This window comes from Sebastes umbrosus, chromosome 16 (genome assembly GCF_015220745.1).
Source record: "Sebastes umbrosus isolate fSebUmb1 chromosome 16, fSebUmb1.pri, whole genome shotgun sequence".
Lineage (NCBI taxonomy): Eukaryota > Metazoa > Chordata > Actinopteri > Perciformes > Sebastidae > Sebastes > Sebastes umbrosus.
In genome coordinates, this window is record NC_051284.1 from 26,347,570 (window position 1) to 26,375,440 (window position 27,871).

The following is a 27,871-nucleotide window of genomic DNA, read 5'->3' on the forward strand; positions in this document are numbered from 1 at the left end:
TTCACATAATATTATGACTTTTTTTCTCGTAAACCTCTGACCTTATTCACATAATATTATGACTTTATTCTCTCGTAAACCTCTGACCTTATTCACATAATGTTATGACTTTTTTCTTATAAACCTCTGACTTTATTCTCATAATATTATGACTTTATTCTCACAATATTATGATTTTTTTCTCTCGTAAACCTATGACTTTATTCACATAATATTACGACTTTTTTCTCGTAAATCTATGACTTTATTCTCGTAATATTATGACTTTATTCTCGAAATCTCAGATTTATTTATTTTCCTCAATGTGGCCCTAATACTCCGTCATACCGTAGACCTACAAAAATGATAAATAAAAATGAAAATATAAACAAAAAACAATTATTCATTTCCATTTTTAGAAATCCACAGAGAGCCACTGGAGAGGAGCTAAAGAGCCTCATGTGGCTCCATTTGTTCTCTGTTCAAATGATATCTTTATGTACACAGTTAGGCACTATAAGCTCGTTCAGGAGATCAGTGATATGCTCAGATTCCAGTTTGTCTTCTAACCATATAGATGGACAAAATATTCTATCTGCTGCACAATATATAACATTTTTAGCATATTATCATTGGTTATATTGGTATATATTGACTTTCTAATATTTTATATTTTCATACAAAATAAAGCGTTCATATTTTACAAAAAAGAGCAAGGACATGTCCGACTACGTGGCAAGGAAATATAGACGCGGCCTGAAACAGGTTAAAGATCATCTTTATCATATTTATTATAAAACCATCCAGATGGTCAGAAGAGTCTTTGATGCTTCTGAAATACCTTCAGGACAGCCGGTACGTCTTGCTAAACGGGTCGGGTGTATATGTATTTTTCTGAGATCTGCTGCTGGTAATACATGAAAGGCACACACACTCTCTGGGACTATGTGAAACAGGGACGTGACTTTAAATGATTAAATAACATCCCTCCGCTCTGTCTGTGTGTGTCTTTGTGAAACAGTGGAACTGAGACAGGAGATGTTGGAGGAGGCGCAGAAGAAGCTGATGACTCTTCTAAACAGCACAGAGGGGAAGATAGACAAGTAAGTTCAGTCCTATCTGGGTTCATTCAGCTAAATGAGATTACGATTAAAAACACATATGGTTTTCATTATTACTCTCACAGTTCCAAGGAATTGTAGACCGTCACACAACATAAAAAAGTTTTAAAGACTGTATCTTTTACGCCTGTGACGCCTGTGAATCTTAAGCCCTATTGGCAGGGGACTAGTATTACCATGAGGGGACCTCATGTGATTTAGAAATCACCCCCACGTCTGTTTAATGCAGCGCATTCGCACGGGACAAGTTATATTTTAAGTGATTTTTACATCAACATCTTCAACATCCGCTTATATTTAACATATACTATATAATATTTATATTTAAATGTGCTCTGTACGATATTCAGAGCATTAATATCTGCACTGCGCAGAATTGAATTGCCACAAATAAAGCTTTTGTAACTCAGTTTCCCCGGAAAAACACCTGTAAACAAATACTGAAATGAATAAATGTATTAACGATCCATGCAGCTGCATAAAAATGGGATTAAGGTCTTGAATTACATCATGCCTTATTATTCCTTGTTGTTCTGTTTCCAGAGTCCTGATGCGTAACCTGTTCCTGGGATACTTCCACACAGCTAAAACCAAGCGTGCCGATGTGCTGAGGCTCATGGGAAGTGTTCTGGGACTGAGCAGAGAAGACGTTGACAAGGTGAGAGATTCCTTGACTCATATTCAAAGTATTTACTCAAGCAATCACATAATCAACCTTTTTAGGCAATAGGTATTAATACATTTTATTATGGTATAATGGCAGTGAGTAATGTTTGTGGCATTGTGCCTTACTGGGAATAAATGCATGACTCATCACCACAATAATAAGTTAAGTATATATAAGATTCATTTAATTAAATACATTTTTCCGTACATGTATGATTTTTTTTTAGTATCTTTGGTTGAGTATATGTAAGTGGACAAAACAATGGAAACGCCACATAAAAAGGCAGTTTCACTTAGAAGTAACTACAGTTACGCACAGCTGCAAAGCTTGTCATGTTACATTACCATTTAGCCTTATTTTGACACAACATGAGGTAAGAGAGCTTTATAGTCGATGTCCGAATTGCAGATTCAGTGGTTTGTTACGACAAAAAGAACAGCGTGGCAGCGTTGAGAAACTGGACGATAAAGATGAACAGTGTCGGCAGGCTAATGCTCGCTGACTCCTTGCGGACGCCAGCGTCCTCGGCCAACTTTGCTGTATTTCAGAGGCTGTAGCACGCTCAGTTCTAGAGCTAGAGTGAAGGTACTAATCCTGAGGAACCCATTTGTACCAACCATGTCATGCTAGCTTGTCAGGAAGGAGGCTAAATAACGCTGTCGAGGGAAAAATTGGCATGGCGATATTCACAGAGGTCCCTTGACCTCTGACCTCAAGATATGTGAATGAAAATGGGTTCTATGAGTACCCACGAGTCTCCCCTTTACAGACATGCCCACTTTATGATAATCACATGCAGTTTTTTGAATGCAGTATAAATGTGTTATTTTTGCCTATTCTAAAAATGGTGTGTTATATAATATTTCTGCATACTGGGGTCCCTAAACAGTCTTGGAATTACATACATTTGATATCACTGTAAAGCTGAGACTCTTGTGGATCCAATGAGCTCAACTGTATTCATGTGTGATGATGTTAGTCCCCGTAGTAGCCATTTCATTGTAGTGAGACCATTTTTTTAAATTTGACTACTCACTGTATAAAATGACCTGTGGTGACCTCTAGGATAATCACAGCCTCATGAAACGTTGCAGCCACAAACTAGAGACCTAGAGCATTCAGAGGATGGATGGCTTTCCCAGCTAGATCGACAGTAAGGGGGTTTCTGAGCAGTTTCCTGAACAGAAGAGCTCGCCGTCCCATCGCTGAAAAATGCAATTCTTGCAGAAATCTCCAAATGTCAAAAGTTATTGATACCAAATCAAATCATGGCTTTTTCTATGGTGTTCCTCAAGGTCTTGGTGTCTTAATGTAGTATTTTGGAAGGATTATTGATCATTATTATAAATTATTGAGTGGTAAAAAATGGTTAAATCTTGCACCAAATCTCTGTAACATATGGTATCAACTCAAAAATTGTTGCAACTACTTATGAGACATAAGAGCTGGGGAGCTATCTCTCCCTAAAAACCCCCTCTATCCCCCCTAAAAAAGACAAAATGGGTCTATGGTAAAGAAGGGTTGAGTGGAGGAGGTTAAAATCTTTTGGCCGAATACTGAAGCAAGTCCAGTATTTATATACTGTCACTGTCCCAGGTCACTCTGACTGTAAGGCAATCGATCTCTTCCGGCCTTCTAATGTTTAATTACTCAAACAGGCAAACAGTAAATCCTGAAACTCGCTGTTCAACTGTGAAACTCCAGCAGCCCCTGAAAACCCTCTCAGTGCTCGGCTCGAAAAACGAAAGCATTTCCTTATCCAAGACCTTCTGGCAGGAGCTCGGTGGGATTCCATCCAACGATTCCAAAGTATATTACCCAATACCCTTAAAGTAAAACAGAGACAGCATGAGGGGTAAATGCGATTACAACTCCTCAGAAGACCCAGTTTTATTGTGCTGGAGGTCGTTCCACTTTCTTTTTTTTTCAATCTCCCCCTCATCTCCTGTTAATGCGATTTAAATTTTCCACTCAACTCGTGTTTACGGCGGCCAAGTGTCCCACAAAACCAGACAGCGAGTATCCCCCCTTCTGCTGCCTTTTTTTAGCCCAAAGCTGTGGTCCGTTCACTCTATATATGGGGTCCGTCCAGCTGGATCCTGCCCGGCACAGGACGCTGACGATTAGGGAGTATGAATGACAGTGAATAATAAAGCCATAAGTTTCCCTTTAGGATTGTGGGCTGTCAGCAAAGAGTCCGAGTCCCTGTATATAAGCTTAACTAGTGAGTAGGTCCACAAAATAATTTTCCAGAACGTGGTGGCAGGCAGAAAGGAAACTAAGGGCAATTAAAACTGAAATAATCCGACCGCTTCTTTGAAAACAGAAGAAAATCGACTGTCCAAAAATAGCCTGAATGGACTGTATAAGACTGTAACGTTTACTGTACCTGCACTCTTCATCATTTTGCTTGTTTAAGTAACGATTAATACCTTATATATACCTTAATACCTAATAGCCGAGTGGTTAGGGTGCGTACCAGATGGGTGCAAATGCCCTGAGTAGAGCATCGGTTTGAGTCATTGTTTTTAAAAGAAAAAAAAAAGTCTAAATTATCTGATTTCAGCTTCTTAAATGTGAATATTTTCTGGTTTCTTTACTTCTCTATGACAGTAAACTGAATCTCTTTGAGTTGTGGACAAAACAAGACATTTGATCTTGGGGTTTGGGACACACTGATTGACATTTTTCACCATTTTCTGACATTTTATAGACCAAACAACTAATCGATAGATTGAGAAAATAATCGACAGATTAATCATTAATGAAAATAATCGTTGAAGCCCTCGCCCTGAGCAGCGAGTTCCCGCTTCCTGGCTGGCCGGACCGTTGCTGCATGTCATTCCCCTACTGTCTTCCCCCACATTTCCTGTCTCTCTCATGATCAAATAAAGGCATAAAATATTAGGAGTCAGTGATGACTTGAAGACTTTATTCCTTGTGATAATCCAATAGTAATTGTCTGCACTTCCTAACCAACCATCTGCAGATGTTAGAGGACGACGGACGGCACGGCGTTACTGGATGGGTGTCGGGCTGGCTGGGAGGTAGAGGAGCACAAAGTGTCCCAAACACTCCCCAGAGGCCCACCAGCGGCCAAGGACTCAACTCGGTAAGAAACACCACATAAGTTCTTTTAACACAGAGACACACAGTTTCTATTTTATACAGTATACTATACCCTAGTCTCACATGGCGCTAAAGAAAGGTCTGGCTCCACACATTATCATTCTGATATAGGGGAAAAAAATGCTTCTTTCAATGAAGAAATACTCTCCAGTTCTGATATAACTGATGCTACTGCAACTACGCTAACGTCTTCAGGAGCCACCATTGTTGTTTTGAACAGTCGCCTCTCCGTGTCGTCTCACTGACTATGGTCTCACAGGATGCCGATTTGTCCCTGATCTGGCTTGCTGAACACAAACGCATTACTTGAAGAGTAATGACGAGATGGATTTTCATGTGATAATGTGATCCTGCAATTCTGGCATGATCTCATGACATTGCGAGAATCCAGCTGCCGTGCATGATAATACAAATTGTACATTACAAACTATTAATTTCCATAAGATACATTAACAAGACTTCCCTCAGAAAAATAGGAAATAAATCTGTGTTAACATGTGCCCTTCAAAATAAAAGTCTCAACAACATACACACCACCACACATACTCGCCACTGCAGTATTTATACCGATGTTTTTAGAGATACACATTTATGGCAGCAGAGTAGCTGGATAAAAAAAAACATTAAACTGTGATCTGCTGAAGTGTCCTTGAGCAACACACTGATTCCTCGTCAGGATGCTATTCTCAAGCCAAGAGTTGGCTTGAGAATAGCAGAGCTTTTGGACTCCTTGTTTAGGATGTAAAGCAGAATTCCCTTGTCAGAAAATCTCAGTAATTCATCAGCGCTACACACTGTCCTGTCCTCTGTTGTTGCAGTCCTTCTCAGAGATGTTTGTAAAGTTCCTGGAAATCGAGTCGACCCCTTCGCTGCCTGCACCGAGGCTTCCAGTCCATGACATCAAGCCTCTGAGCGCCCCTCCTCTGAGACGAACCAGCGGTGCCGCTTCCAGCGGCGCGACAGGTAAACGGCCGCTTTGGGGGGAAAAAACGCCGCCAGGATGTTTCTTTCTTCTGGTGCGCTTAATCAATCCTGTCAGACGGGAGGCGTTGTTCTTCCTCTTACATCCCCCGAACACATCAAACCTTATTTAAATCTCTCCTCACAGGAGCTGCAGTATACGGCAAACGGCCCGGCGAATCCAATCCTTTCCTGGCCCCTCGCTCTGCTGCCGTGCCCCTGCTGGCTGGTTCCAGCTCCGGCGGCCCAGGAGGTCACCTGCTCATGAAGCCCATCTCCGACGCCCTGCCCAGCTTCACGCCCGTTCCGGTCTCAGCCGAAAGCGGAGGAGCCGTGCTCAAAGACTTGTTAAGGCAGTGATCGAGTGCCAGATAGACACTGATAGTTTTACACTACACAGACAGCAGTTCTGCTACTTATTGCTGCTCTTTCTTTTTTTTTTTTTAATATCCTTCAAAAATAAATGATCTGAGAATTCATGAAGGCTTAATATTCCCTTTTTTTGGGAGGGGATTTTGTTTTTTTTGCAATTACTGTTCTATGCAACAGATTCTCCCTTTACACATCAGTCTTGACATTATTGTTACGTGTTGACCCACAAGTTGAAAATGATCAATGAAGTGACTACACATGCAAACAGGTTGCGAACATTTTCAACTAGTGGATCGTTCATAGTTTAGAGAGCATAGAAACTGTCCTTTCGGGTTTATGAGTTACGTCTTACATTTATGATTTTTCTTCATCGCAGCAGTTCTGAACACAAGTGACCTTGTAAACTCACTGTGTGCAGTTCAATCCATGTGGGTTGAGTCTAATCATCACCTCTGTTTGCAAGAGGAAACATCTCATGTCTTTCAGTGTTCATCCTTTGACTTGCATTGGACAACTTGTATTTTCTTGTCTTTCTGAGTCTTTATTTTTTTTCTTCTTTTCAACAATGCAGTGAATTGTTTCTGATCCAGGACTTGCCTAAAACCTCTGGCAGCAGTAGTCTGCGTAGAGATTTATGTGGTTCAGTACATCTGTTCAAACCATAAAGACATTTTTGCTAAATCTTGTCTTTTCCAGACGGCCAGACTGTGATATGCAACAAGTAATTATGGCTGCGGACTGTGGTTGATCAGAGGCTTGAGACTGCTCAGTACTATTATATAGTCATATATATATATATACATATATATATATATATGTAAATGGGTGGCGTGTTTTCCTATTTATAGGCACTAAGGAAGTTTTGGGAAGTTAAGTGCCTGCATTTTTGCTAATTAGATAGTTGTATAATCAGGATTGTAAATGGTTAATATAAATATATATATTTACAAAATGTAAAAAACTGCACATTTAAAAACGTTTTACCTGACCAGAGCTGGCCAGCGCATAACTGAGCTGCTCTACATTTTTTTGTATAGACATCAATCAGCCGCTGCAGAGGGAATGTTACAGGGTGTCTCCAGGTGTATTATTAAAATGTAATAAGAATTTTTTTAGATGTAAAAATCAAAAACTTGGACGTGTCAAACAGGAGTTGGATTATCTTAAATTGAGTTAGTACTGGTGATTTAATTGGAATTTAAAATCAAATAAAGGTACTGCTGTGCTGACCCTTTACTGCTGTGATTTTTGTCTTCTTCCTTTTCCCCCTCCAACGCGCATTCATGCAACCCAGATGTGGCTACTACTACAGCGTGGGTTGGCTACGCCAGCTGTTCAGTGTCACTCAGCTGTATGTGGAGGAGTTGTGTGGAGTGGGGGCTGTTTATATCTTTGGAAAACAGACACCCACTGTGTATGCTTTATGCCTTTTTGCACAGGAGTAGCAGCTTGTTGGGAGTTGAGTGTCTCTCTCTCTCTGTGCGCGCTGACCGGAGGGGGCTGGCTCTCCATGATTGAATCCAGCTGTTTCTGAAAGTGCTCGGAGGAGGCCAGTCGTCAATTTGCATTGCTAAATAATCTGCAAGAGCCTGACAAGAGTGGAGGAGAAACGGAACAGTCCATTTTGAAAAAGGCATTTGCTGCAACACTTGGTGGTCAATGCACCGAAGCTCCAGCTCGACCAGCCAGACAGCGGTTTAATGACAACCAGGTGTCTGTTTACGCGTAAAGGCGCATAGTTGTTGGGGTGGGCGGTTCGAGTCCTGCTGAGGGGATTTGGGGAGAATTTACGGGTCGTCTGAATCTTTCCTTTGAGAAAACAAACCATGCTTTTTGAAATACGTGGCTTCAGGTTTTGCTCTTCCGCAAGGTCAGTAATCTTCATTTTGCCTTTTAACATGCACTATCTACCTTTAAACATGCACTATCCACCTTTTAACATGCACTATCTACCTTTTAACATGCACTATCTACCTTTAAACATGCACTATCCACCTTTTAACATGCACTATCTACCTTTAAACATGCACTATCTTCCTTTTAACATGCACTATCTTCCTTTAAACATTCACTATCTGCAACCATTTTGGACTCTAACCACTCTAACCAAAGACTTTGTGTTTGAATGAATGTGAAACAAGATGCTTGCATCGAGTTTACTGTCTCTGAGAAGAGTTTACTAACTTGAAATGTCCTCTTTTTTGCAGGATGTTGGCAGCTCTGGTATTTATTCTGCTTTGTATCCAGCCTGGACATGGACAGGTAACATCTTTCATTCATTTTAGACCAAGATCATGTCTCCAAATGCTGTGCCATCTGGCTTTAAATACACAAGAAAACTGTAATTGAACTGTCAGTATGTAAAGTTAACAAGGCATGGCAGATTGTAACAGACACAACTTAATATTAAAATCATATTTCATGAACAAACACCAACATCTTATATTTTATACTTCTAGTGCAACACTTCTGTTTATATTTATTTATTACATCTACTTTACCTGTTTTATTTGCTTTATAACTGTGTGTGTGTTTTACCTGTTATATGTTTTATCTGCCTTGTTTAGTTTTGTCAAGTATTGGTTTTAAAGCACTGACCAGAAATGGCAACTGTGAATCTCGTTGTATTTAATACAATAATGACAATAAAGCTTTCTATTCTATTCTATTCTATCTATTAAAATGTTGTGCCATCTGGCTTTAAATACACAAGAAAAGTGTGGTTAAATTATCAGTATGTAAAGATAACAAGGCATGGCAGATTGTAACAAATAAAACTTAATATTAAAATCATATTTCATGAACAAACATCTTCTTGATCATCTCTCCTCAGACCTGCACAGAAGGTTTTACTTATGACCGCAGGTCGAGACAGTGTATAGGTGAGTGATGACTTCTGCTCTTCTCTCTTATTTTGAAATGTTACATATTTTGTGCATGTCTACTAGAGTAGAAACACATTAGAGTGTGAAGCAGACTCACATAGCAGTGAGAAGTAAATGGAGCCCACAGATGTTCTGGATGCGCACGCTCTGTGTTCCAGATGTGGATGAGTGCCGTGCCCTGCCAGATGTTTGCCGTGGAGACATGCGCTGTGTGAACCAGAACGGAGGCTATCTCTGCCTGCCGAGGAGCCTGTACAACCAGCCCTTCAGACCGGAGACTCCAGCCCTGCCGGAGCCACTCTACCCGGACGCGTCGGCGGGTTTTCCAGACACCTTCCAACCTCCAGCTCTTCCGAGATCTGTGGAGCCCAGCTACCCCAGAATCAGGTCCACTGCGCAGTGCACCCTGGGATATACTCTTGCAGAGGATGGCACCTGTAATGGTGAGTCACTGTCTGCAGACATGAAGAAGTGCTCAGGTCCTTTATTTAATGTCAGTAAAAGTACATTTACAACAATGTAAAAATACTCAACTGCAAGTCATGCATTCAAAATCAAGAGAAAAAGTACTTTAAAAGTACTTGTTTTGCAGAAAAAAATGCCCCTGTGGTTGATATATCACAATATGTTAAGGGGACTGTTTGTAACTTTCAAAATGCAAAATGCTTGTTAATAGCGACACCTGTGGCCATTAAGTCAACGAAAGTCAGCGTCGGGCTCGCGCTTGCTCGCTCTACATAGACATGAATGAGCATCGCTCAAAACAGTGAGGCAACACACGTCAGCTAAAACCACAATATCACTCTATATTTCACCTGCTTGGCAGTAATGTTAGCTGACCAGACGGAGGTCTCTCCATGAATCACTGCTGATCCTAGAGTTGGCTTTTCCTGCTTCAGCCTCCGGGGCTGAAGCAGGAAGCGAAACGTTATCGTCCCCGAACGCAGTCAGAGGGAGTTGATAACGTTTCTCGCTGCGGAGCCCCGTCACTTCACAAGACACGGGAAACCTCTGTTGGTCTGGAGGAGCTGCAGCATTTATTTCTGCACAAACGTCCACTGTACATTCACTAGATATTCTCAGAGCTAAACTAACTCTTCTGCAGTGTGGAGTGAGCGCGCATGCACATCAAGAGGTGGAGCGAGAACGAGCGCAGTGTGCCTGAAGGCAGGCAGCAGAGCATAGGAGCAGAGACTCTGGCCCTGGAGACCAAAACTACGGTCTCCCCCGCGTACTACGACCGCCGCCAACACTGTTTTGCAAGACGGGCTTCACTAGATATAACTTTGAGGTTTTGGTGCTTCCGTGTAGTTTGTGTTGGAGTCTGATGGTACGTGTCCACAGGGAGTCTGAATAGCGCAGCCACACGCGAGCGCGCATAGGAAACCGACCCGGTAGATTTATACGTTTAAAAAGTTACAAACGGTACCTTTAATACTGATGCATAAGTACTTTTTACTATACTTTAAACAGTTTGGTAGTTTGGGTTGAGCTCCCTCCAGGATGACACAATTAAAATCTAAAGGGTCCTGAGATGGTTAAATGTGTAGGATTTAGCAGCATCTAGCGATGAGGTTGCATATTGCAACCAACTGAAGTTTCTCCCGTGTGACAGGTATGTAGGAGAACGGTGGCTGACACGAAAACACGTTTGTCCCTCTCCAGAGCCAGTGTTTGGTTTTTCCGTTCTGGGCTACTGTAGAAACATGACAGCTGGTGTTCTGTCAAATTGAGCTACCCGCTCAGAATGACCTACCAGTAGCTCATCCTGTCAGACTAGTCTGATGGACCTCTATAAATGTAGTCAAGTAGAATAGCTCATTCTGTCAGGTAGGTAAAAGTTATGGGCGTGCCATCTGGAATATATTTTTCTCCTCTGAATCACACTGTTGCTCGGTCATTCTGAGCGGTAGCCCTATTTGTCACACCAACTCCGTGAAGAAAACCTGCTCCTTATGTAGATATAAATGGCTCATTCTAAGGTAACAAAAACACAACTATTCTTATTTTCAGGTGATTATACACTAAAGAAAACATACTTATTAATATTAAATATTAAAAGTTATGATTGACAAATTCGTTGCCATTTTTTTGTACTCTAATATTTCTTTTTGTTGTAAAATATTGCATAATAACACATCACATCGTTGGGCCTCAATCTCTTATTTAAATGAAACCAGATGAGAAGTTTAGTGGGGAAATGAATCTCTGGTAGAATTGCTAACTCAGAGACATCAGAAATGTGTCAAAGGGCCCCATAGACACTGATTTTTTTTGTAAGGGTTCACAAGCCAAAAAGGTTGGGAACCATTGAATTGATTTTTAATAAAATATTGTGTTTTCTAAGCTTATCATGTGCTCTTTAGTACAACATTTTTATTGGTAAAGTAACAAGTCACTCCAGCTGTCAGGTAGGCTAAATGTAGTGGAGTAAAAAATATGATATTTCCATCTGACGTGCGGAGGATTAGAAGTGTAGAGTAGAATAAAATGGAAATAAGCACTTGAGTAAATGTACTTGGTTACTTTCCATCACAGTTTGATTGACTTTTAACCTCCTTATAAGACTGTAATGGTCTGATTATCTGTTTCAAGACAGTTCAGGCATTACATCATGCTGTGTTGCAATTTTCTTGTCTTCAAGACAGATTTTGAAACATGTGGAGGAAATACTGTACCACTGGGTCTTATTTATCAAAAGTCTTCATCTCGTCCAAAAGTGCTGCCCATTGTTCTCAGTTTATTTTTCTAGCCACACAAAAAACCTTGTTTAGTTATTCACACTGGGTCCAGCATGTGCTCCCATTCATCACAGACGCTGCAAATGAGCCAGAAGTCAGTTTGCTTTCTCTGCCAACACAGTGGTTTAAGAGCCGAGTGGGATCGTAACCCCTTCACCCAGTAGTTCCCAAACTTTTTCATGTAAAGGACTCCTAAACTGACACAAATTAAACCTCTGACCCCCTTTTGAACATGTTGTTGTCTCAGGGTCCCACATCTGATTAGATGTTTTATTATAGAATATATGAAACCCATGACCAAAATATTCATACTTTCTGTCATTGTGTCATTTTTGGATGGAATTATTTGGTGCCTTCAAATGAAACTTGTGAGCTTGTATTTACAACAAGTCGTGTACACGATATGGTTGGCGTTCAAGTGGTTAAGTCGTGAGAACACCGCTGCTAAGCAACAGCAACATTAACGTTATTGTCGGCGTCTAGAAGCCACAGAGGCTAACAATTTAGCAAGCTAGGAAGTGGGGAATATCAACATTTTCCTCAGACATATTATAAAATTACCAAGAAAAACAGTATACGACTAAAATTACAATAACGTTATTATGCACTGAAGCATTAACTTCCATGGCCTAAGCCATTTCTGACAATGTCAACAAACACGTCACAACTCATGAATTAGGAGCTTTCAGAAACTTTCCACTTACGAGGTTGTGAATACCACAAGAGGGGGGGGCGTTCATATGGACTCTTCACGTGAACACGGTAAACATGACCCCATTTGAAGGCTCCAATAGTGACAATAAATGATTCCCCTTTTTGCTGGGGACCCCCTGGAATCCCTCAAGGACCCCATGGGGGTCCCCGAACCACACTTTGAAAACCACTGCCTTAACCCATTTATGCAACACAACTGAAATTTTGAATTTCCTTTGGTGGAAGTGTGTTCTCTGGGCTTGCCTACAAATCTGAAGAAATTATCAAAATTAGTTAAACCGTTAAAGTGAATTTTTCTTATTATATACTGTATTTAATCTTTGGGCTCATGGGACTATTGCTTATTTTTCTATATGTAACCGGGTGGTATATACATAGATAGATAGATAGTAACTTTATTGATCACAAGGGAAATTCAAGTTTCCAGAATCACAGTTCCATAGTGCAAAACATGTTCGTAAAAAGGCAGTAAAAAAGTTAGTAGTGCAAAGTACAAAGTACAAAAAAATATATCAGATATTAAAATGCAAGGAGATGAAGAAAAACTGTTAAAACTGAATATAGTGCAGGATAACAGCTGTGATACAGGACTATTAAAAAGTGAATGTAGCGCATAATAGTGCAAAACTGAAATTTTGAATTTCCTTTTGTGGACTTGTTTTCTGTGCTTTCCTATAAATCTGAAGAAATCATCCAAATTGGTTAAACCGTTTGGTTGACAAGTGAGTTTTTCTTATCATATACTGTATTTAATCTTTGGGCACATGGGACTATTGTTTATTTTTTCCATATGTAACCAGGTGGCATATCTATTTAGGTGTAATTTTCCACTTTGTTTGGGTTTGGTATAGTTCTCAAAGTTGTTTAAAGTGTAATACATGTGTTCTTTGTTGTTTTAATTTTGAGTGTGAAGATATTTATGTGGGTTTATGCAACTTTGGGAATTAACTTTTTTGTCCACCTGCCATTGTGGTTTATGGATTCCAAAATCTACCAGACACTCAATAGATTAGAAATGTTTTTTTGTATGGTGAGAAAAGCAAATTCAAGATTCAAGAGTTTTATTTGCCATTTGCACCTACAAGTACATTGGAATTCTGAGCAGTTTACACCTCAGCTTTAAGAAAAGAAAAAAGGTAGAAAAGGCACAACAGTAAAATTCAAGCTCCTGAAGTAATTGTGTTCTGTGTGGCATCTAATTTCACGGGCTACATATATATTTCATTATATTTTAGGAAAAAACTGTAGTCAAATGTGCTCAAAGACTAAATATAGTATGATAAGTAAATGGCTTTATCTAAAAAAAATAGTGTACAAGGAGATATCTATGAACTCATAACAAGCAAAGACATGCACACATATGCAATGTAAAAAAAAAGTTACATGGAAGACAGATATTTAATAAACACAATGTTAGCATTTTCAAAAATCCTGACTTTGACTATCGATAATAATGATAACTTTATTTATATAGCACTTTTTAAAAAACAAAGTTACAAAGTGCTGTACAAACTTAAAACAGAACAAAGCAATGAAAAGACACAGGGCAAAGAGACAAAGTGTTAGGTAGCAAAGCAAGTATTACAGAGGCAATTACAAATATGAATATAAAAACAAAAGTAATTTAAAGAACAAACAGACTATGAAATAAGTACAAAACAAAAATAAACATTAAAGCATCAGAATCAGGAATCAAAAGCAGCTCTGTGAAAGTGTGATTTAAAAGGGGGCACCGTTTCAGCACGCCTGATTTCCTCAGGCAAGACGGAGATCAGTGTGATTTTTCATGTGGTCTAAAGATTTCAAAGTTGTACTGTTAGATACTTGCCCAAAGTATGTCCGTACCAGATTTCAAGACTTTAGGCCAATCAGAACAAATGTTGTGGCATTTTTCCTTCTACTAAATATAGTCTTTAGGCACAAATGGCTGTCTATTTCCAACCCCTTTGTCACAGGTTGCATATGTAACTGATGATATATGAAACTTTGCGAACCGCTTTTAGATGAAGGTCAGATTTTCTCTCCTGGAATCGTTGTAGTGAGTCTTAAAAGATGTCATGTAGTGAGCGTTGACATCACGTTTAAAGGATTATTACTGCTTAATTACCTGCAAGAGATAGATGGTGTCAGTCTTTTGCTGCAGCTGTTCTGGTCCCTTTGGTGAATCTCTGCTGTGACTTTACTTGAATGATGTGAATGTTTTGAGAAAGACAGTCCTGACATCTGCCCCCTTCTGCTGTTTATCAGATGTTAGAGTGAAACTAGATGGGCGAGGTGACATGAGGGGAAAGGCGATATTCAGCGTTAGTCATTAGAGATTATGGTTGAACTCCAGGGGAATGCATGAATCCATCAGATCACAGGGACAGATGTTGTTTGATGCTCGGTTTGCCGTCACCGAGCTGGAGCAGAGGGGCCTTCAGCTCCTTGCAGTGAGGAAATCTCTGCCTGCTTGATTGATTCTGTGGAATTTCACAACCGCAAGAGATCCCAGCTGTCAGATAAACACTAAGTGTCTGATGTTCTCCCCCCCAGCTGAACATAATTTCCCAAGTGTGTCCAGCCGGGACAAGCTGTTGAAAATGGCCTCCTTAAAGTCCATTTGGGTTGTTTTGGATAAATCAGCCGTGACCCTGTAATGAGTGGAAAATGTACACATATATTTTTCTCTGAAGAGAGCTTTGGAGTTTAGCTCATGCACAAATACGGACTGTTTCTCTCTGTAGGGGAGAAGGCCTGTCAGGGAATCGGCTCACAACCTTGTTTGAGTAAACTATACCATCACGGTGCCAAAGATGAGGTCATGTTTTGCCAAATCTGTGCCTGGAGAACAAGCATGCCTCTGTGGGGGCCATTCGTAACGGGTCCTCACACCCCTAAAGGCTGGTCTCTGTGTATTACTGTATGTGTAATGATGTAATGGCTTGTTGATTGATGCTGCTATGGGGCAGAAATTACACAGACTGTGACATCCTGTCTGAACTTGCAACAAACTTGGCTTTGTCTTTAAGTTAATGGCACTCTGCTCCATCAATGTCACTAATGGCACCAGTCTGGGAGAACAATAGAACTAATTAGGCCTCCGGTATGCGTTTATGCATTTGTGGGTTTGTTTTTCTTAAGTCAGATAGTACTACAAAAGCCTATTACAAGCACAGTTATGTTGTATTATAGTCTTATCCCTCTCTTAGCTATTTTCTGGAGCCCATCCGTGCTGCAGTTCACACAATTTACAAAGACTATTATTTATTTACCCCTAGGGGTATCTAGTCAAGCAGATACACTATGTGGACGCCAGATTGTTGAACATCTCATTCCAAAACCATGTGCATTAATAGCCTCCACTCTTCTGAGAAGAAACTCCACAAGATTTCAGAGCTTGGCTGCAGGGATATGCTCCCAATCAACCACAAGAGAGTTAGTGAGGTTGGCCGCTAATGTTGGGTGATAAGGCCTGGTTTACAGTCAGCGTTAAAGGGATAGTTCAGGTGTTTTGAAGTGAGGTTGTATTAGGTAGATGAGTAGATGGAGGTCGGCACGCTCCCAGTTTGGAGAAGTAGACAGGAGCTACTGTACAAAACCAAAGCAATGTACTGCTGTGGACAAGGGCAGCAGCAAAACATATTTTAGCCACCTAAAGAAAGGCTCACATAAAAAAATGAATTTCAGTTTAAGTGTATGCTATATTTAGAATATTTTTGCCGGTTTACCTTGCCGTGAGACAGCTATATAGTCTCAGTTCCGACCCCAAAGGTGTTTGATTGGGTCTGTGCAGACCAGTCATGTTCTTCCACAGCAATAATGTCTTTGTGGACGGAGGCCGTGTTGAAACAGGAAAGGGCCTTCCCCAAGCTGTTGACTCGAAGTTAGAAGCAGAATCATAGTGGAAAGAGTCATTGTATGGCATAGCATTAAACTTTTCCTGAAAGGAATGGTTTGAGGAAATATGCTTTTTTGCTTTCTTGCCAAGTGTTAGATGAGAAAATTGATACCAGTACGGCAATGAAGCCACAGCCAGAAGCCAGTTAGCTTAGCATAAAGACTGGAATCGAGGGGAAACGGCTAGCCATAACACGCTGTATCTCGTTTGTTTAATCCAAACAAAAACAAAAGTATAAAAAGCCAAGAAACAGTCTGGCACAACTTGTGACCACGACTTGTTTTCGTATGGATTAAACCAACAAGATAAAGAGGTGCTGGTAGGTGGATGTTGTTATCTTTAGACGGAACCAGACTAGCTGTGAACCCTCTGTTTTCAGTCTTTATGCTAAACTAAGATAATAGTCTCCATGGCTCCAGCTTTATATTGAACAGACAGATACAAGAGTGTTATCAAACTTCTCACCAAACTCTCATTAAGAAAGTGAATACAGTGTGTTTCACAAAAAGTTGAACCATTCCTTTAGTGGAACAAAAGGGCATTTCCCAAACCGGACCAAAAGTCACAAGATAACCCACAGACTTCACTGTGAACAGTTTTCACTTTGAGAATTACTTTCTCCCAAAGAATGAAAACTGAGGTTTATCGATAGTCTAATCCAGAATGCCGTTTGCCAGCCACAACAGCGAACATTAGCATCACATCTGGGGTCCGATTAGTTTATGTATTGTGTAGTTAACACTAGCCCCTTAGGTTGTTGTTGTGTGGAGTGGACCTGGTGCTATTTAGGAAGAAACTCATTGCAAAAATGGAACACGGCAATGCAGATAATTTGCACCAGACCCGGCGTGCATAGTGAATTTTTCGCATTCCCGCACCACATTTTCGCATTACACTGGTGAGAAAATGGTGGGGGGGAAAAACATGTTGCTGTTGAGTTTTTCAGAATCATTTTTCAATCCTCTGTGGAGAACAAATTAAATTGTGTTACTGGATTAGTAAATATCTCAAAACTTCTGCGCATGAAATCAGAAACTAGCTGCATGACCACCAGACACTGATAATGGCAGATGAGAGAATGTTTTTGTAATTTGGGTGAACTAATCCTTTAAGCAGGAGATAAGATTGCTCAAGCACACGTTGACACACATAATCGTCATATGAAGCAGCAGTTGTAAGTCAAACGATGCATCCAGATACTTTTGTTTTTTCTCCTCACATGGGACTGTAGTGTTCATTTCCGCTCGTAACTCCAGTTTTGGAGATTTTCATGTTTTTACTCGCATTGAAGGATTTCGTGCTCCTCTGTGGCTTGAGAGAAACATCCAACATTGTTGGCTTTTGAAACCAAAAATGCATAATAGCTGATCTGAAAACGAGACTGTGTGTGGCATTTTCCTCGTCACACTGTTATAAATTGCTCTTGATCACATACAGTATTTTTTTCCATGTGATTTGAGAGCAGACGATGAACACAGCTGGCATGTTAGTCTTTGTAACCAAGAGGATCTGGCATTAAAAGCCACTGGGGGATTATTCTGAATCAGTTTGTGTACAAATTTGGTGTCAAAACTGCTCCAAGTTTTCTCAGCTTTCCTACATGTGACTGACATTTCAAACAAATCCCATCTGTCTCGTCTTCCCTGAAGCTGATCGGGGCTGTCAGTGGTGACCCCAAAGCTGGTGGGCAGCTCATGAAACAGTCTATATAAGGAGCTGAACTGAAACGCTCCTGCAGCTCGTGTGTGTGTACGTTGAAGATCTGCAGTGGGGCTGCACATGGGGTGCAGATGAAGACCATTCAGAGAGGTTTTGACTGGTAACTGCAAGCAGGTGTCGGGGGGCCGTGTAGCTGTTGGCCGGCGGCCGAGTGCTTCGGGCCTCCTCCGCCCTCGCGAAGGGCCAACGGTCCAAGTTGGCACAAAGGGCAACGGTCCCACCGACAGACTTTATCGCTTATCATAGCTGCCTGTCCAAACAAAACGCTGGGCTCCCACCCACTTCCCCCATCGGTTTTCTAGAGATTGGTGACTTCATGGTCTGAGAACCATAAACACAGTTTGGAATTTTTTGATTGGTCATATCCTCATAAGGAAATATGGCTATTATGATGTAGTGTGTGAGCTGCACCAGGGGCGTCGGAGGAATTCAGATTGTAATCTGAGAAATCTTTAATCTTGTGAAAAAACAAGTGTAAGTTGATGCTGTATTGAAATGTTAAATGTTGTGTTAAGAGGGTTTTTTTTCAAAACAGGGTGGTGAAAACCTGAGTGTTGGAGAAACAGACTTTTGACCAAAGGATTGCCGGTGCAATCTCCAAGCCAGCAGTCTAGTGGGCATGCTTTTGAGCAAGGCACGTAAAGCTGCAGTGGAGTTATCATCAGTAGGCTGTGCAGCTTTTATGACTTCCAATTTCTATTTTGAACTATAACATCAGTGGTGTAAATCAGAAAAAAAGACAACGAGACCTGCAGCAATTAGTCGACTAATTGATTAGTTGATCGACAGAAAAATATTTACAACTACTTTTGATAATCGATTAATAGTTAGTGTCATTTTTCATGCAAAAATGGCAGAAAATTCTGTTTTTAGCCTCTCAAATATGGATAGTTCCTGCTTTTCTTTGTTTTATATCATATTAAAGTGAATATTTGGGTTTGGACAAAACAAGATATTCAAAGATATCACCTTGGATATTTTTTCCCTATTTTCTGACATTTTGTAGACCAAACGATTAATTAATTAATCTAGAAAATAATCAAAGTTTAATCAATAATGAAAATAATCGTTAGTGGCAACCCTAAAGACAACCTTTTTCCTGTTCCCACCCAACTCGAACACAGAAACTAGACGGGTCAACCTAATAAAGTGGCGCTCGCTTAGAAATAAAGCAAAAAATAAGAAAAGAGTACAAAAGCATAACTGCCATATGGAAATCAATATCATCACTGTGCTTCCACCTTATCCGTTCACTCATTTATAAAAAGAAATATATACACTTGAGAAAAATATTTTTCTGTTCTGTTTTGCTTTTGTGTAGATTTTAAGGACTAACTCCCAAACTGACACAGAAAAGCAATGTATGCAGTTTAAAGTAATCACACGGAAAGTTAGAAGGGTATTATAATACAGTAGTACCATAATAACCAATTACAGAATATTACCAGGCACTGTCGATGTATATATTAAAAGTACCTTTTTAGTTCAGTTTCTAGATTTCATTTATTTACAGTATGTCCTTATGCTGTTGTGTTGATTCTTTTATGTGATTTGACTGTTGTAACAGTGCTTAAGGATGAATAAAGCACTCTATGTATCCATCTATCTAGCTATCTATTTCCTTACATTCTCTACTCGGGAATCAAAAGGTTTTTTATTATTGTTATTATTTTTAATAATAATACCCTCTCTCTTTGCTCCTTCTCTCTGTTCCAGACATTGATGAATGTGAGACAAACTCTCATCAGTGTAACCCCACCCAGGTCTGCATCAATACAGCAGGTGGCTACACCTGTTCCTGCACTGAAGGATACTGGCTCATTGGTGGACAGTGCCAGGGTGAGTGAACATCAGCATGACATTATTAACATAATAGTGGAGGAGTGGTTTTGTATATTCACGTGTATGTCATGTGCTTTAAATTAGTGTTTAAAGTCAGCTAAACTCACTTGAGAAAGCTAATTCCTTTAAATGGTGGTGCGTTTAAGGAAGCGCTGACATTTGAAAGTCAAATTTCAGTTGCTAAAAGACGGAATAAAGTGATTTCTAACATTTAAAAAAAGTTTGATTGTCTCAAGTCTGTGATGTTATCATACCAGGTAACAATAAAGTACATGACAAAATATTAAGTGGAGTAATTATTTATTGAGATGGTTTATTTCTGTCAAGCTTTTAAAAAAATAGTGTAATGAATGTAATGGCAGCCTTGAAGGTACAAAATTGATTGCACATGGTTTTATGAAATGGCGTTAACCATTCAAAACCACCAAAGTGGTCCATTACACTTATACCAAAATGTACTGGAGCACTGGGCCACATCGGTGGATTATGAGATAATGAGCCCCACCACCTCTCCTACATAGGAGTAAGACACACAGACCTTATAGTTGTTTAGTGTCTCTTTGTGGTCATTTTCTGTCTCTTTGCATTCATTTTTTGTCTTTTTGTAGTTGTTTTGTCTCTCTGTGTTAATCTTTTGTCTCTTTGTAGTTGTTTTGTGTCTCTTTATGGTGTATTGTGTCTCTTTGTAGTTGTTTTATGTCTCTTTGTAGTACGTTTGTGTCTCTTTGCAGCTGTTTTGGTCTCTTTGTAATCGTTTTATGTTTCTTTGTGGTCATTTGGAGTCTCTTCCTAGTTGGTACATTGCTCTTTGAGTGACATTTTGTTGGTGAAGGCCAGGGGGACCCCTGACACTTTGGGCTCCTGGGCCTGTGCCCGTTCAATAATCCATCCATGGGTATAAGTGCTATAAATAAATGAGACAATGGCCAAGTAGGGATATCCGTGCAAGTATTTCCTAAAAATAAGACCATATTACTTGTAACGCTGTTGGATAATGTAGAAAAGACACTGCTGGGTCTTCATTTACAAAATGCCATTATGACCTCTGAAAGCTCTCCTCTTGGAGAACAGCGCCCTCTTCATGTTATTTTCAGTAAAGCAGCTCAGCAGAGTTCTTCCCAAATCAAATCACTAAATTGTGAAAATATTAAAATCACTATAAACAGACCTATAGTATTTTGATTCATAACCAGTTTGTCTCTTTTTTTTTTGACCAGATATTGATGAATGTCGCTATGGTTACTGCCAACAGCTGTGTGCCAACGTCCTTGGCTCTTATTCTTGCTCCTGCAACCCCGGCTTCATCCTCATCTCAGACAGCAGGACCTGTCAAGGTACACACACACATAATAAATGCCCTGTGCAAAGTAACATGTGCACATACACACAAGCACTCCTCTTCTTTTGCTTTCACACAGATAAACACACTTCCATGTTGTGTACCAATGTTGTGTTAAACTCTCGTCCACTGTTGTTCCTCCAGATGTGGATGAGTGTGAAGATGAACCATGCAGTCACGGCTGCTTCAACACCTACGGCTCCTATATGTGCAACTGTGACGAGGGATTCGAGCTGGCGTCCGACGGTACTTCTTGCATTGGTGAGACGAGCTGGTCGTGGCTTTTATATTTTAATGGTGCCTAATCAGTGATCAATTTCTTTATCCAAAAGAACAGCATTTTATTACTTTGAAGCCTGTTTGTAGAGCATTAATGTTGACATCTAATCGAGTAAAACTGATATAGCAGACCTTTCCCATCTGATAAACGTGGTATAACATCACTCTAAATGAGCAAAGTTATACATTTATCAATTAGATACACTTTAGATTTATGTGGTATTTTTTTCCTTTGATAATGTAATACATACTGTATATCCATTAATCTATTTTCTATAACTGCTTATCCAGTTCAGCATCACAGGGAGAAAGAGCCTGTCCCAGCTCAGATTGGGCATCACAGGCTGACATATATACCGTAGACCAGGGATCTCCAACAAGTAGCTCGCTACCCGTTTCTGAGTGGCTCACTAAAGGTTCAAAGAACATGTACTTTAATTTTATAACACAAAAATACTTTGTAAACCTGTTTAAAGTTCTATTCAGTCAAATTCACAGACTTTTGTCTCTTTCTGACACAAATGATTATTTGCCAATCAGCTGTCAATTAAACGAGTTACACTACTTCCAAGTTTGCTTACATCAGTGACGCCGTAACATTAGGCGATGTTTGCAGACTAGCAAGAGCACACCACATTTGACAATGAGTGCAGACAATAGCCAGGCTAATAAAAGGCAACAAATATACTATTTTCATGAGGAATGTGAGTTTTTTTTCCCACAAATGTGAATGATAGATCATGTGACATTCCGGCTGGTTGCAGTCTACGAACAGAGATGGTAACATGATGGTGTCCTGCCGCAGCATGTCGAAAATCAAAAAAAAAAAGTCATGTCGAAAATCATATAATACAAGTCATGTCAAAAACAAATAAAAAGTCATGCTGCGGCAAGGGCTGAAAACAACGCTAAAAAGACAGCAGTCTTTTAAGTCAGTGATGTACAACTTGGTTCTATGAGCAGCTCTCGGCCACTTTCATTTATGTCAAATTAGCTCTCCGAGTTAAAAAGTTTGTCTATGGACTGTGGGAGTTAAACCAGAGCACCTAGAGGAAATCCACAGACCTGGTCGGATTTGAACCCAAGACCTTGTTGCTGTTAGGCAGTAGTTCTGACCGCTGAGCCAGTGAGCGGCCCTCACAATCGTTTTCTGATTAGTATTAATCCTTTTTCTTTTAATTCCCTGTAGATTTGGATGAGTGCAGCTTCTCTGAGTTTCTGTGTCAGCACAGATGTGTGAACACGCCTGGCTCTTTTTCCTGCATCTGTCCGCCTGGATATTATGTATTTGAGGACGGCAGGAGTTGTGAAGGTAAAGTTCAGGACAGTAGACGAAGACAACTGAATAAATGTTTTTTTAAATGTCAATATGGGGTGGGCAGTTTAGATGAAGTGTCACAGAAGACAAAATATTTGGGCAAATATGAATGGAAGTGTCTTGTTGTGTATCATAATTCTTTTTTTATCAGGAAAGTTTAGAATATAATTTAATCCTGCTTTCTTTGATCAATTTTGCTAGAAATATTTACCTAAAAATCACCTAAAATGTGTCTTATTTGAGGTTTTTATTTGGTTTAAAATGACATATCTGCACCTGCAATGCTACCCTGAAGATATTTAAGGAACTATAAGCTAGCATTTAGACAAGTTGCACATCTGTTTGGCATGTTTAGTCATCAGTTTTTACATCAGCTAATGTTTAAAACAAGTATCATCTTATTTAGTATTATTGTGTGCTCCTTTTGATTTTGGTACCATTTCCAGTCAATCTCACTAACTGTATTGTTGATGCTTTCTAAATGTCTTTTCTCTGATGATGATGTTTTAACTGACTTTGATTGTTGTGTGTTTGATTTTGAAGATTTCAATGAATGTGACACTGGTAACAACACCTGTACAACAGCACAAGTATGTTTCAATTTCCAGGGAGGCTATACATGCCTGGATCCTTTACAGTGTCACTCTCCTTACATCGAAGTTAGTGACAAGTGAGTTTTTCTACCATTACATGTGTGTTCATTATCACACAGTCATACCTAACACATTTATTTATTTACTTATATGTTGTATTATAACTTAAACTACCCCTGTGTGTGTCTTCCTGTGCAGTCAGTGTATGTGTTCGGCTGAGAACCCTGCCTGCAGGGACAAACCCTTCACTATTCTGTTCCGACACATGGATTTGTCGTCGGGGCGCAGTGTGCCTGCAGACATCTTCCAGATGCAGGCCACCACGCGCTACCCCGGCGCCTTCTACATCTTCCAGATAAAGTCGGGCAACGAAGGACGAGAGTTTTACATGAGGGTGAGTACTTCAGAGATCCATAACCTGTAGACATGAAGGGCAAAGGAGCATAATATGATGTATAATATTTTTATAAATATAATGCTGAAGTGTCACATCAACACACTAAAGGAATAATATTACAAATTATCATATGTTGTCTAACAATCTATTTCCATTTGCTGTTTTAAGTAGATCTTCTGGCATTCAAAAAACAAGTTTAATGGGTTTTATGTTAGCAAGCAACTACAGTTTATTTGCAATAAAGAGAGCAAGAACTTGTAGTAAGCACCGTGGATTAATATACAAAGAAAACAGTGCCACCTACAGAAACACAAACTCTATCGCCAGTCAATACAATGAAGTTGCAGAAATGAACAGGAAATTGCAGTACTGTTTTATGCAATCTATGAATTGCAGAAACACCACCGCTGTGACGGTTTAGTTACCAAATATTGTGCCAAAATAATACTAAAAAGTCTTGGATTGTTCTGATGTGATCATGGAGTTTATTAATGAGGTTAACAATGAGAAAGTTGTATCAGAATCTATATGATATATTCTGCATAAGTATCATTAAGGAAAAAACTTGGACTCCTTTGTTAGTTTTTGTCATAGTTTAGCAATTTAAAGACACCGGCCCTCATTTTATTATAGTGTACATTGGGCTCTCAAATCTCTAAATATCCTCCCAGCTAGTTTTGTGGAATTTGGGGATTACAACAAACAACGTATTTGGAATTTTACCACATTTTCTGATTTGGGGGCACTACAGTATAACAAACTGTAATTAACACCTTTCTTGCCTTTACACTAAATGTTGGTGATTTGGAAGCACTGTAACTCCATGCAGCGATAGATGTGGGGCATTACAAGAGACCTATGATATGTGCCACATTTGGGGGATTTGGGAGCACTGTGAAAAAATGTGGGTTTACATTAAATTGCAAAATTTAGGGGTGCAATGCCAAATTTGAGGATTTGGGCGTCAGCCTGGTTTTGGTCTTTTTTTATGCCCTAAACAACTAGGAGTATGTTTGTAGTTAGAGTTAGAGTAGTTAGAGTTTAAGGTCATGCGTTTGATCCCATTCTCACTTTCTTTTAAATAAACATGTAGGTTTGTGTTTAAAAAGCTCACATTTAAAAGATTTAAAAAAGCAATTATTTGATCCTGAATCAAGTTTTGAGCACTTTATAAGTGTGATTCTCTGAATATAAACCATTGAAACATAAATTATTCAGTTTAGCATTTGTTTACATACCAACAGGCCTTTTCCACAAAAGACATTTCGACATGTCACAGTAGGAAAAGCACAGGTGTGAATTATAAAATATATGATGGCTAAATGACTGAGACATTTGAACAGAACAGAGACATTGTTAATGTTATTAGTAACACTTTAACTTTGTACTTGTACTCCTACCTATATACCTAGTATAATATACTGTATAAAATATATGGCATAATCGCTGTAAATAAGGGTGAAGATGCAAAACATGAAGCACCTGACGTTGGCCAGTAGATGGAGCAATAAGTGTGTGTAATGTGTTTGGGAGGGTGACTTTTTAGGAGGAATTCAAAGTATAAAGGTTCTTTGTTCCATGATTAAATTACCACACAAGTTTTTACAATATCTTTCTGTAGTTTCCTTCTGTTGTCCTTGTTTAAACAAGCCCTGGTCTTATGCACTGGATGGAAAACACATTAACTTTCCTTGACCCTGGGCTTGTGTTTGCTAGTTGTAAATGATACGATGCAGCCCTGAGACTTGGATTTCCCCATCATGTGCAGCTGTCACATTCAAGCATTTCCTTGTGTACTTCCTGTACTTCATTCCTCACATTCCTCTCCCGTTGTCTTTTTTTAATCTCTTAGCAAACCAGTAATGTGAGCGCCACACTGGTGTTGTCACGGCCAATCAAGGGGCCCAGAGAGCTGGTGCTGGACTTGGAGATGGTCACGGTCAACAACGTCATCAACTTCAGAGGCAGCTCCATCATACGTCTGACGGTATTTGTCTCAGAGCACCCGTTCTGAGCGTCCCAAATGAACTTCATCTGCAGCTGATGTAATGGTTCGTTTGAGACAGCTCATCACCTTTTTTTTTTTTTTTTTAAATCATTATCTCAATAAAGACACGTCCGATAAAGACTCAGCCGAGACCAGCTGATGGGAAAGCATCCTTGTGCTCCAATTCCCACCCTGGTTTAATGGACACTGAGCTTTTATGGCTGCGATATGGACTTTCAACACAGAGGGATATTTATGGTGTACAATTTCTGACATCCTCTATTTAGAAAAATGAGCTGAAAATGATGGAAATTACCCCTCACTCAATACCAGTGTATACACAATACAGTTTCCCCAGTTGTCTGTGAATTTTCATCCCTTCAGATAAGCTGTGAAAGTGACTTTTATATGCCTGAATTCAAGAGCTGTCATTGCATCATGAGTGCCATCAGATCATTGTCGTGTTTTTTTATGAGACGGGAGGAGAAGCGGTTATCTGAGCACAAGTGTAAATGTACATTTGCAGTGGCAATATTTGAAATGATGTAACAACCAGTCATTAACTGAATTATTGATCACGGTTTTTGTTAGACCAATAAATGTCTTCACCACACATCTGTCCCTGGCAGGCTCCTGAACTCCTGAATGTACACCTTGTTTTAGGATTATAATGTCATATTGTTTAGGAGGACTATAACAAATTGTGTTATTATTAATACAAAATTTGGGGGTGTTGTAACAAAGTTGGGGATTATATAAAATTAGGATAAATAGAAAAAAATGAGCAAATTTTTTTAGCACTATATAAATTATTGGCAATGGGGGGAAACAAAAAAAATTGTGAATTGGGATTATATCAATTGGCAGATTTTGGGGGTGCTACACTAAATTTGTGGGATTTGGGCGCACAATAATGGCAATAAATGTCTTCACAACACAACTGTCCCTGCCATGAGCAGGCTCCTGAACTACTGAGGGTACAGCAAATCATGGGATTATAATGTAATATTTTGTTGTTGTTATGACAAATTGAGATTATTGATAACATATGTAGGGGACACAAATTTGTGGGATTTGTGGGCACAATAACAAATATGGGGATTCAAATTACAAATTTTGGAGTTTGAGATAAATGGAACAAATTTGGGGATTATTTCAGCGCTATACAGTGTTTTCGGCAACAGGGGAGAACTATAACAAAATTTGGGATTATATCAGTCCTATATAAATCCTGGGGGATTTGGGCGCACGATAACAATAAATGGCTTCACATCATGACATAACTGTCCCGAACTCCTGAAACTAAAGCAAATTCTGGGATTATAATGTAACATTGTAGGGGGATTTTCACAAATTGTGAGATACAATCAAATCAAATAACACATTTAGGGATCATATTAGGTAATATTACATTTTAATGTAATATTTGGGCCCCCAAATTTGGGGAATTTGGAGGCACTGTAACCAATTTTGGGGTTACGTCACATTTTGGGATTATATCAATGAACACATTTTGGTGGTGCTATACCAAATTTGGAATATTTTGGCAAACTCTAAAATATATTGGGACCATAACAAATGACAATGTTTGGGGGCAAAACATCAAATCTTAGGGATTTGGGATCACAAGTACATTTTTAGGATTATAACAACACATTTTGAACACTAAATTTGGGGGCCCTGTAACAAATCTGGGGATTATAAGTAATTTTGCAGCATCATGCCAAATTTTGGCAATGCAGGAGCACTATAACAAAATTTGGGATTACATCAGTTAACCACATTAAGGGGATTTGATAATAACAGACCTGGATGATGTAGACAGTGTTGAGATATCAACTGAGGAGGAAAGAAATAAAATGACAGCAAGCACATAGTGATGTGAAAACAAATCGGTGCTCTCATGGCTGTTCGGGGAAGGAAGCACAAACACAGTCCGGGAAGAGAGT

General features: G+C 39.5%; 2 protein-coding genes across 3 annotated transcripts in view; both read left to right on the forward strand.

Annotated features, from left to right (window-relative positions):
- The window catches only part of trip11 (thyroid hormone receptor interactor 11), a 27,959-nt gene extending 20,495 nt beyond the window's left edge, over positions 1–7,464 (forward strand). For both annotated transcript variants that reach the window (XM_037747340.1, XM_037747341.1), the window contains exons 17-21: positions 1,001–1,082; positions 1,644–1,758; positions 4,757–4,879; positions 5,715–5,859; positions 6,005–7,464. In XM_037747340.1, the coding sequence (XP_037603268.1) occupies positions 1,001–1,082; positions 1,644–1,758; positions 4,757–4,879; positions 5,715–5,859; positions 6,005–6,216 (677 nt within the window). In that variant the 3' untranslated portion in view covers positions 6,217–7,464. The remainder of the gene's footprint in view (positions 1–1,000; positions 1,083–1,643; positions 1,759–4,756; positions 4,880–5,714; positions 5,860–6,004) is intronic.
- Positions 7,465–7,644: 180 nt separating this feature from the next.
- fbln5 (fibulin 5) lies at positions 7,645–26,537 on the forward strand. Its single transcript, XM_037747433.1, has 11 exons — positions 7,645–8,098; positions 8,436–8,490; positions 9,062–9,110; positions 9,272–9,556; positions 19,884–20,006; positions 21,227–21,343; positions 21,493–21,609; positions 22,817–22,939; positions 23,489–23,615; positions 23,737–23,932; positions 25,788–26,537. Exons 1-11 carry the CDS (start codon positions 8,055–8,057, stop codon positions 25,947–25,949), a joined length of 1,398 nt encoding a protein of 465 aa, XP_037603361.1. The 5' UTR covers positions 7,645–8,054; the 3' UTR covers positions 25,950–26,537.
- The last annotated feature ends 1,334 nt before the right edge of the window (positions 26,538–27,871 follow it).

Coding starts and splice junctions, on each gene's coding strand:
- fbln5 (XM_037747433.1), top strand. CDS start 8,055: ATGCTTTTTGAAATACGTGGCTTCAGGTTTTGCTCTTCCGCAAG. Junction 8,491..9,061: donor TCCAGCCTGGACATGGACAG/GTAACATCTTTC, acceptor ATCTCTCCTCAG/ACCTGCACAGAAGGTTTTAC. Junction 23,933..25,787: donor GACGAGAGTTTTACATGAGG/GTGAGTACTTCA, acceptor TTAATCTCTTAG/CAAACCAGTAATGTGAGCGC.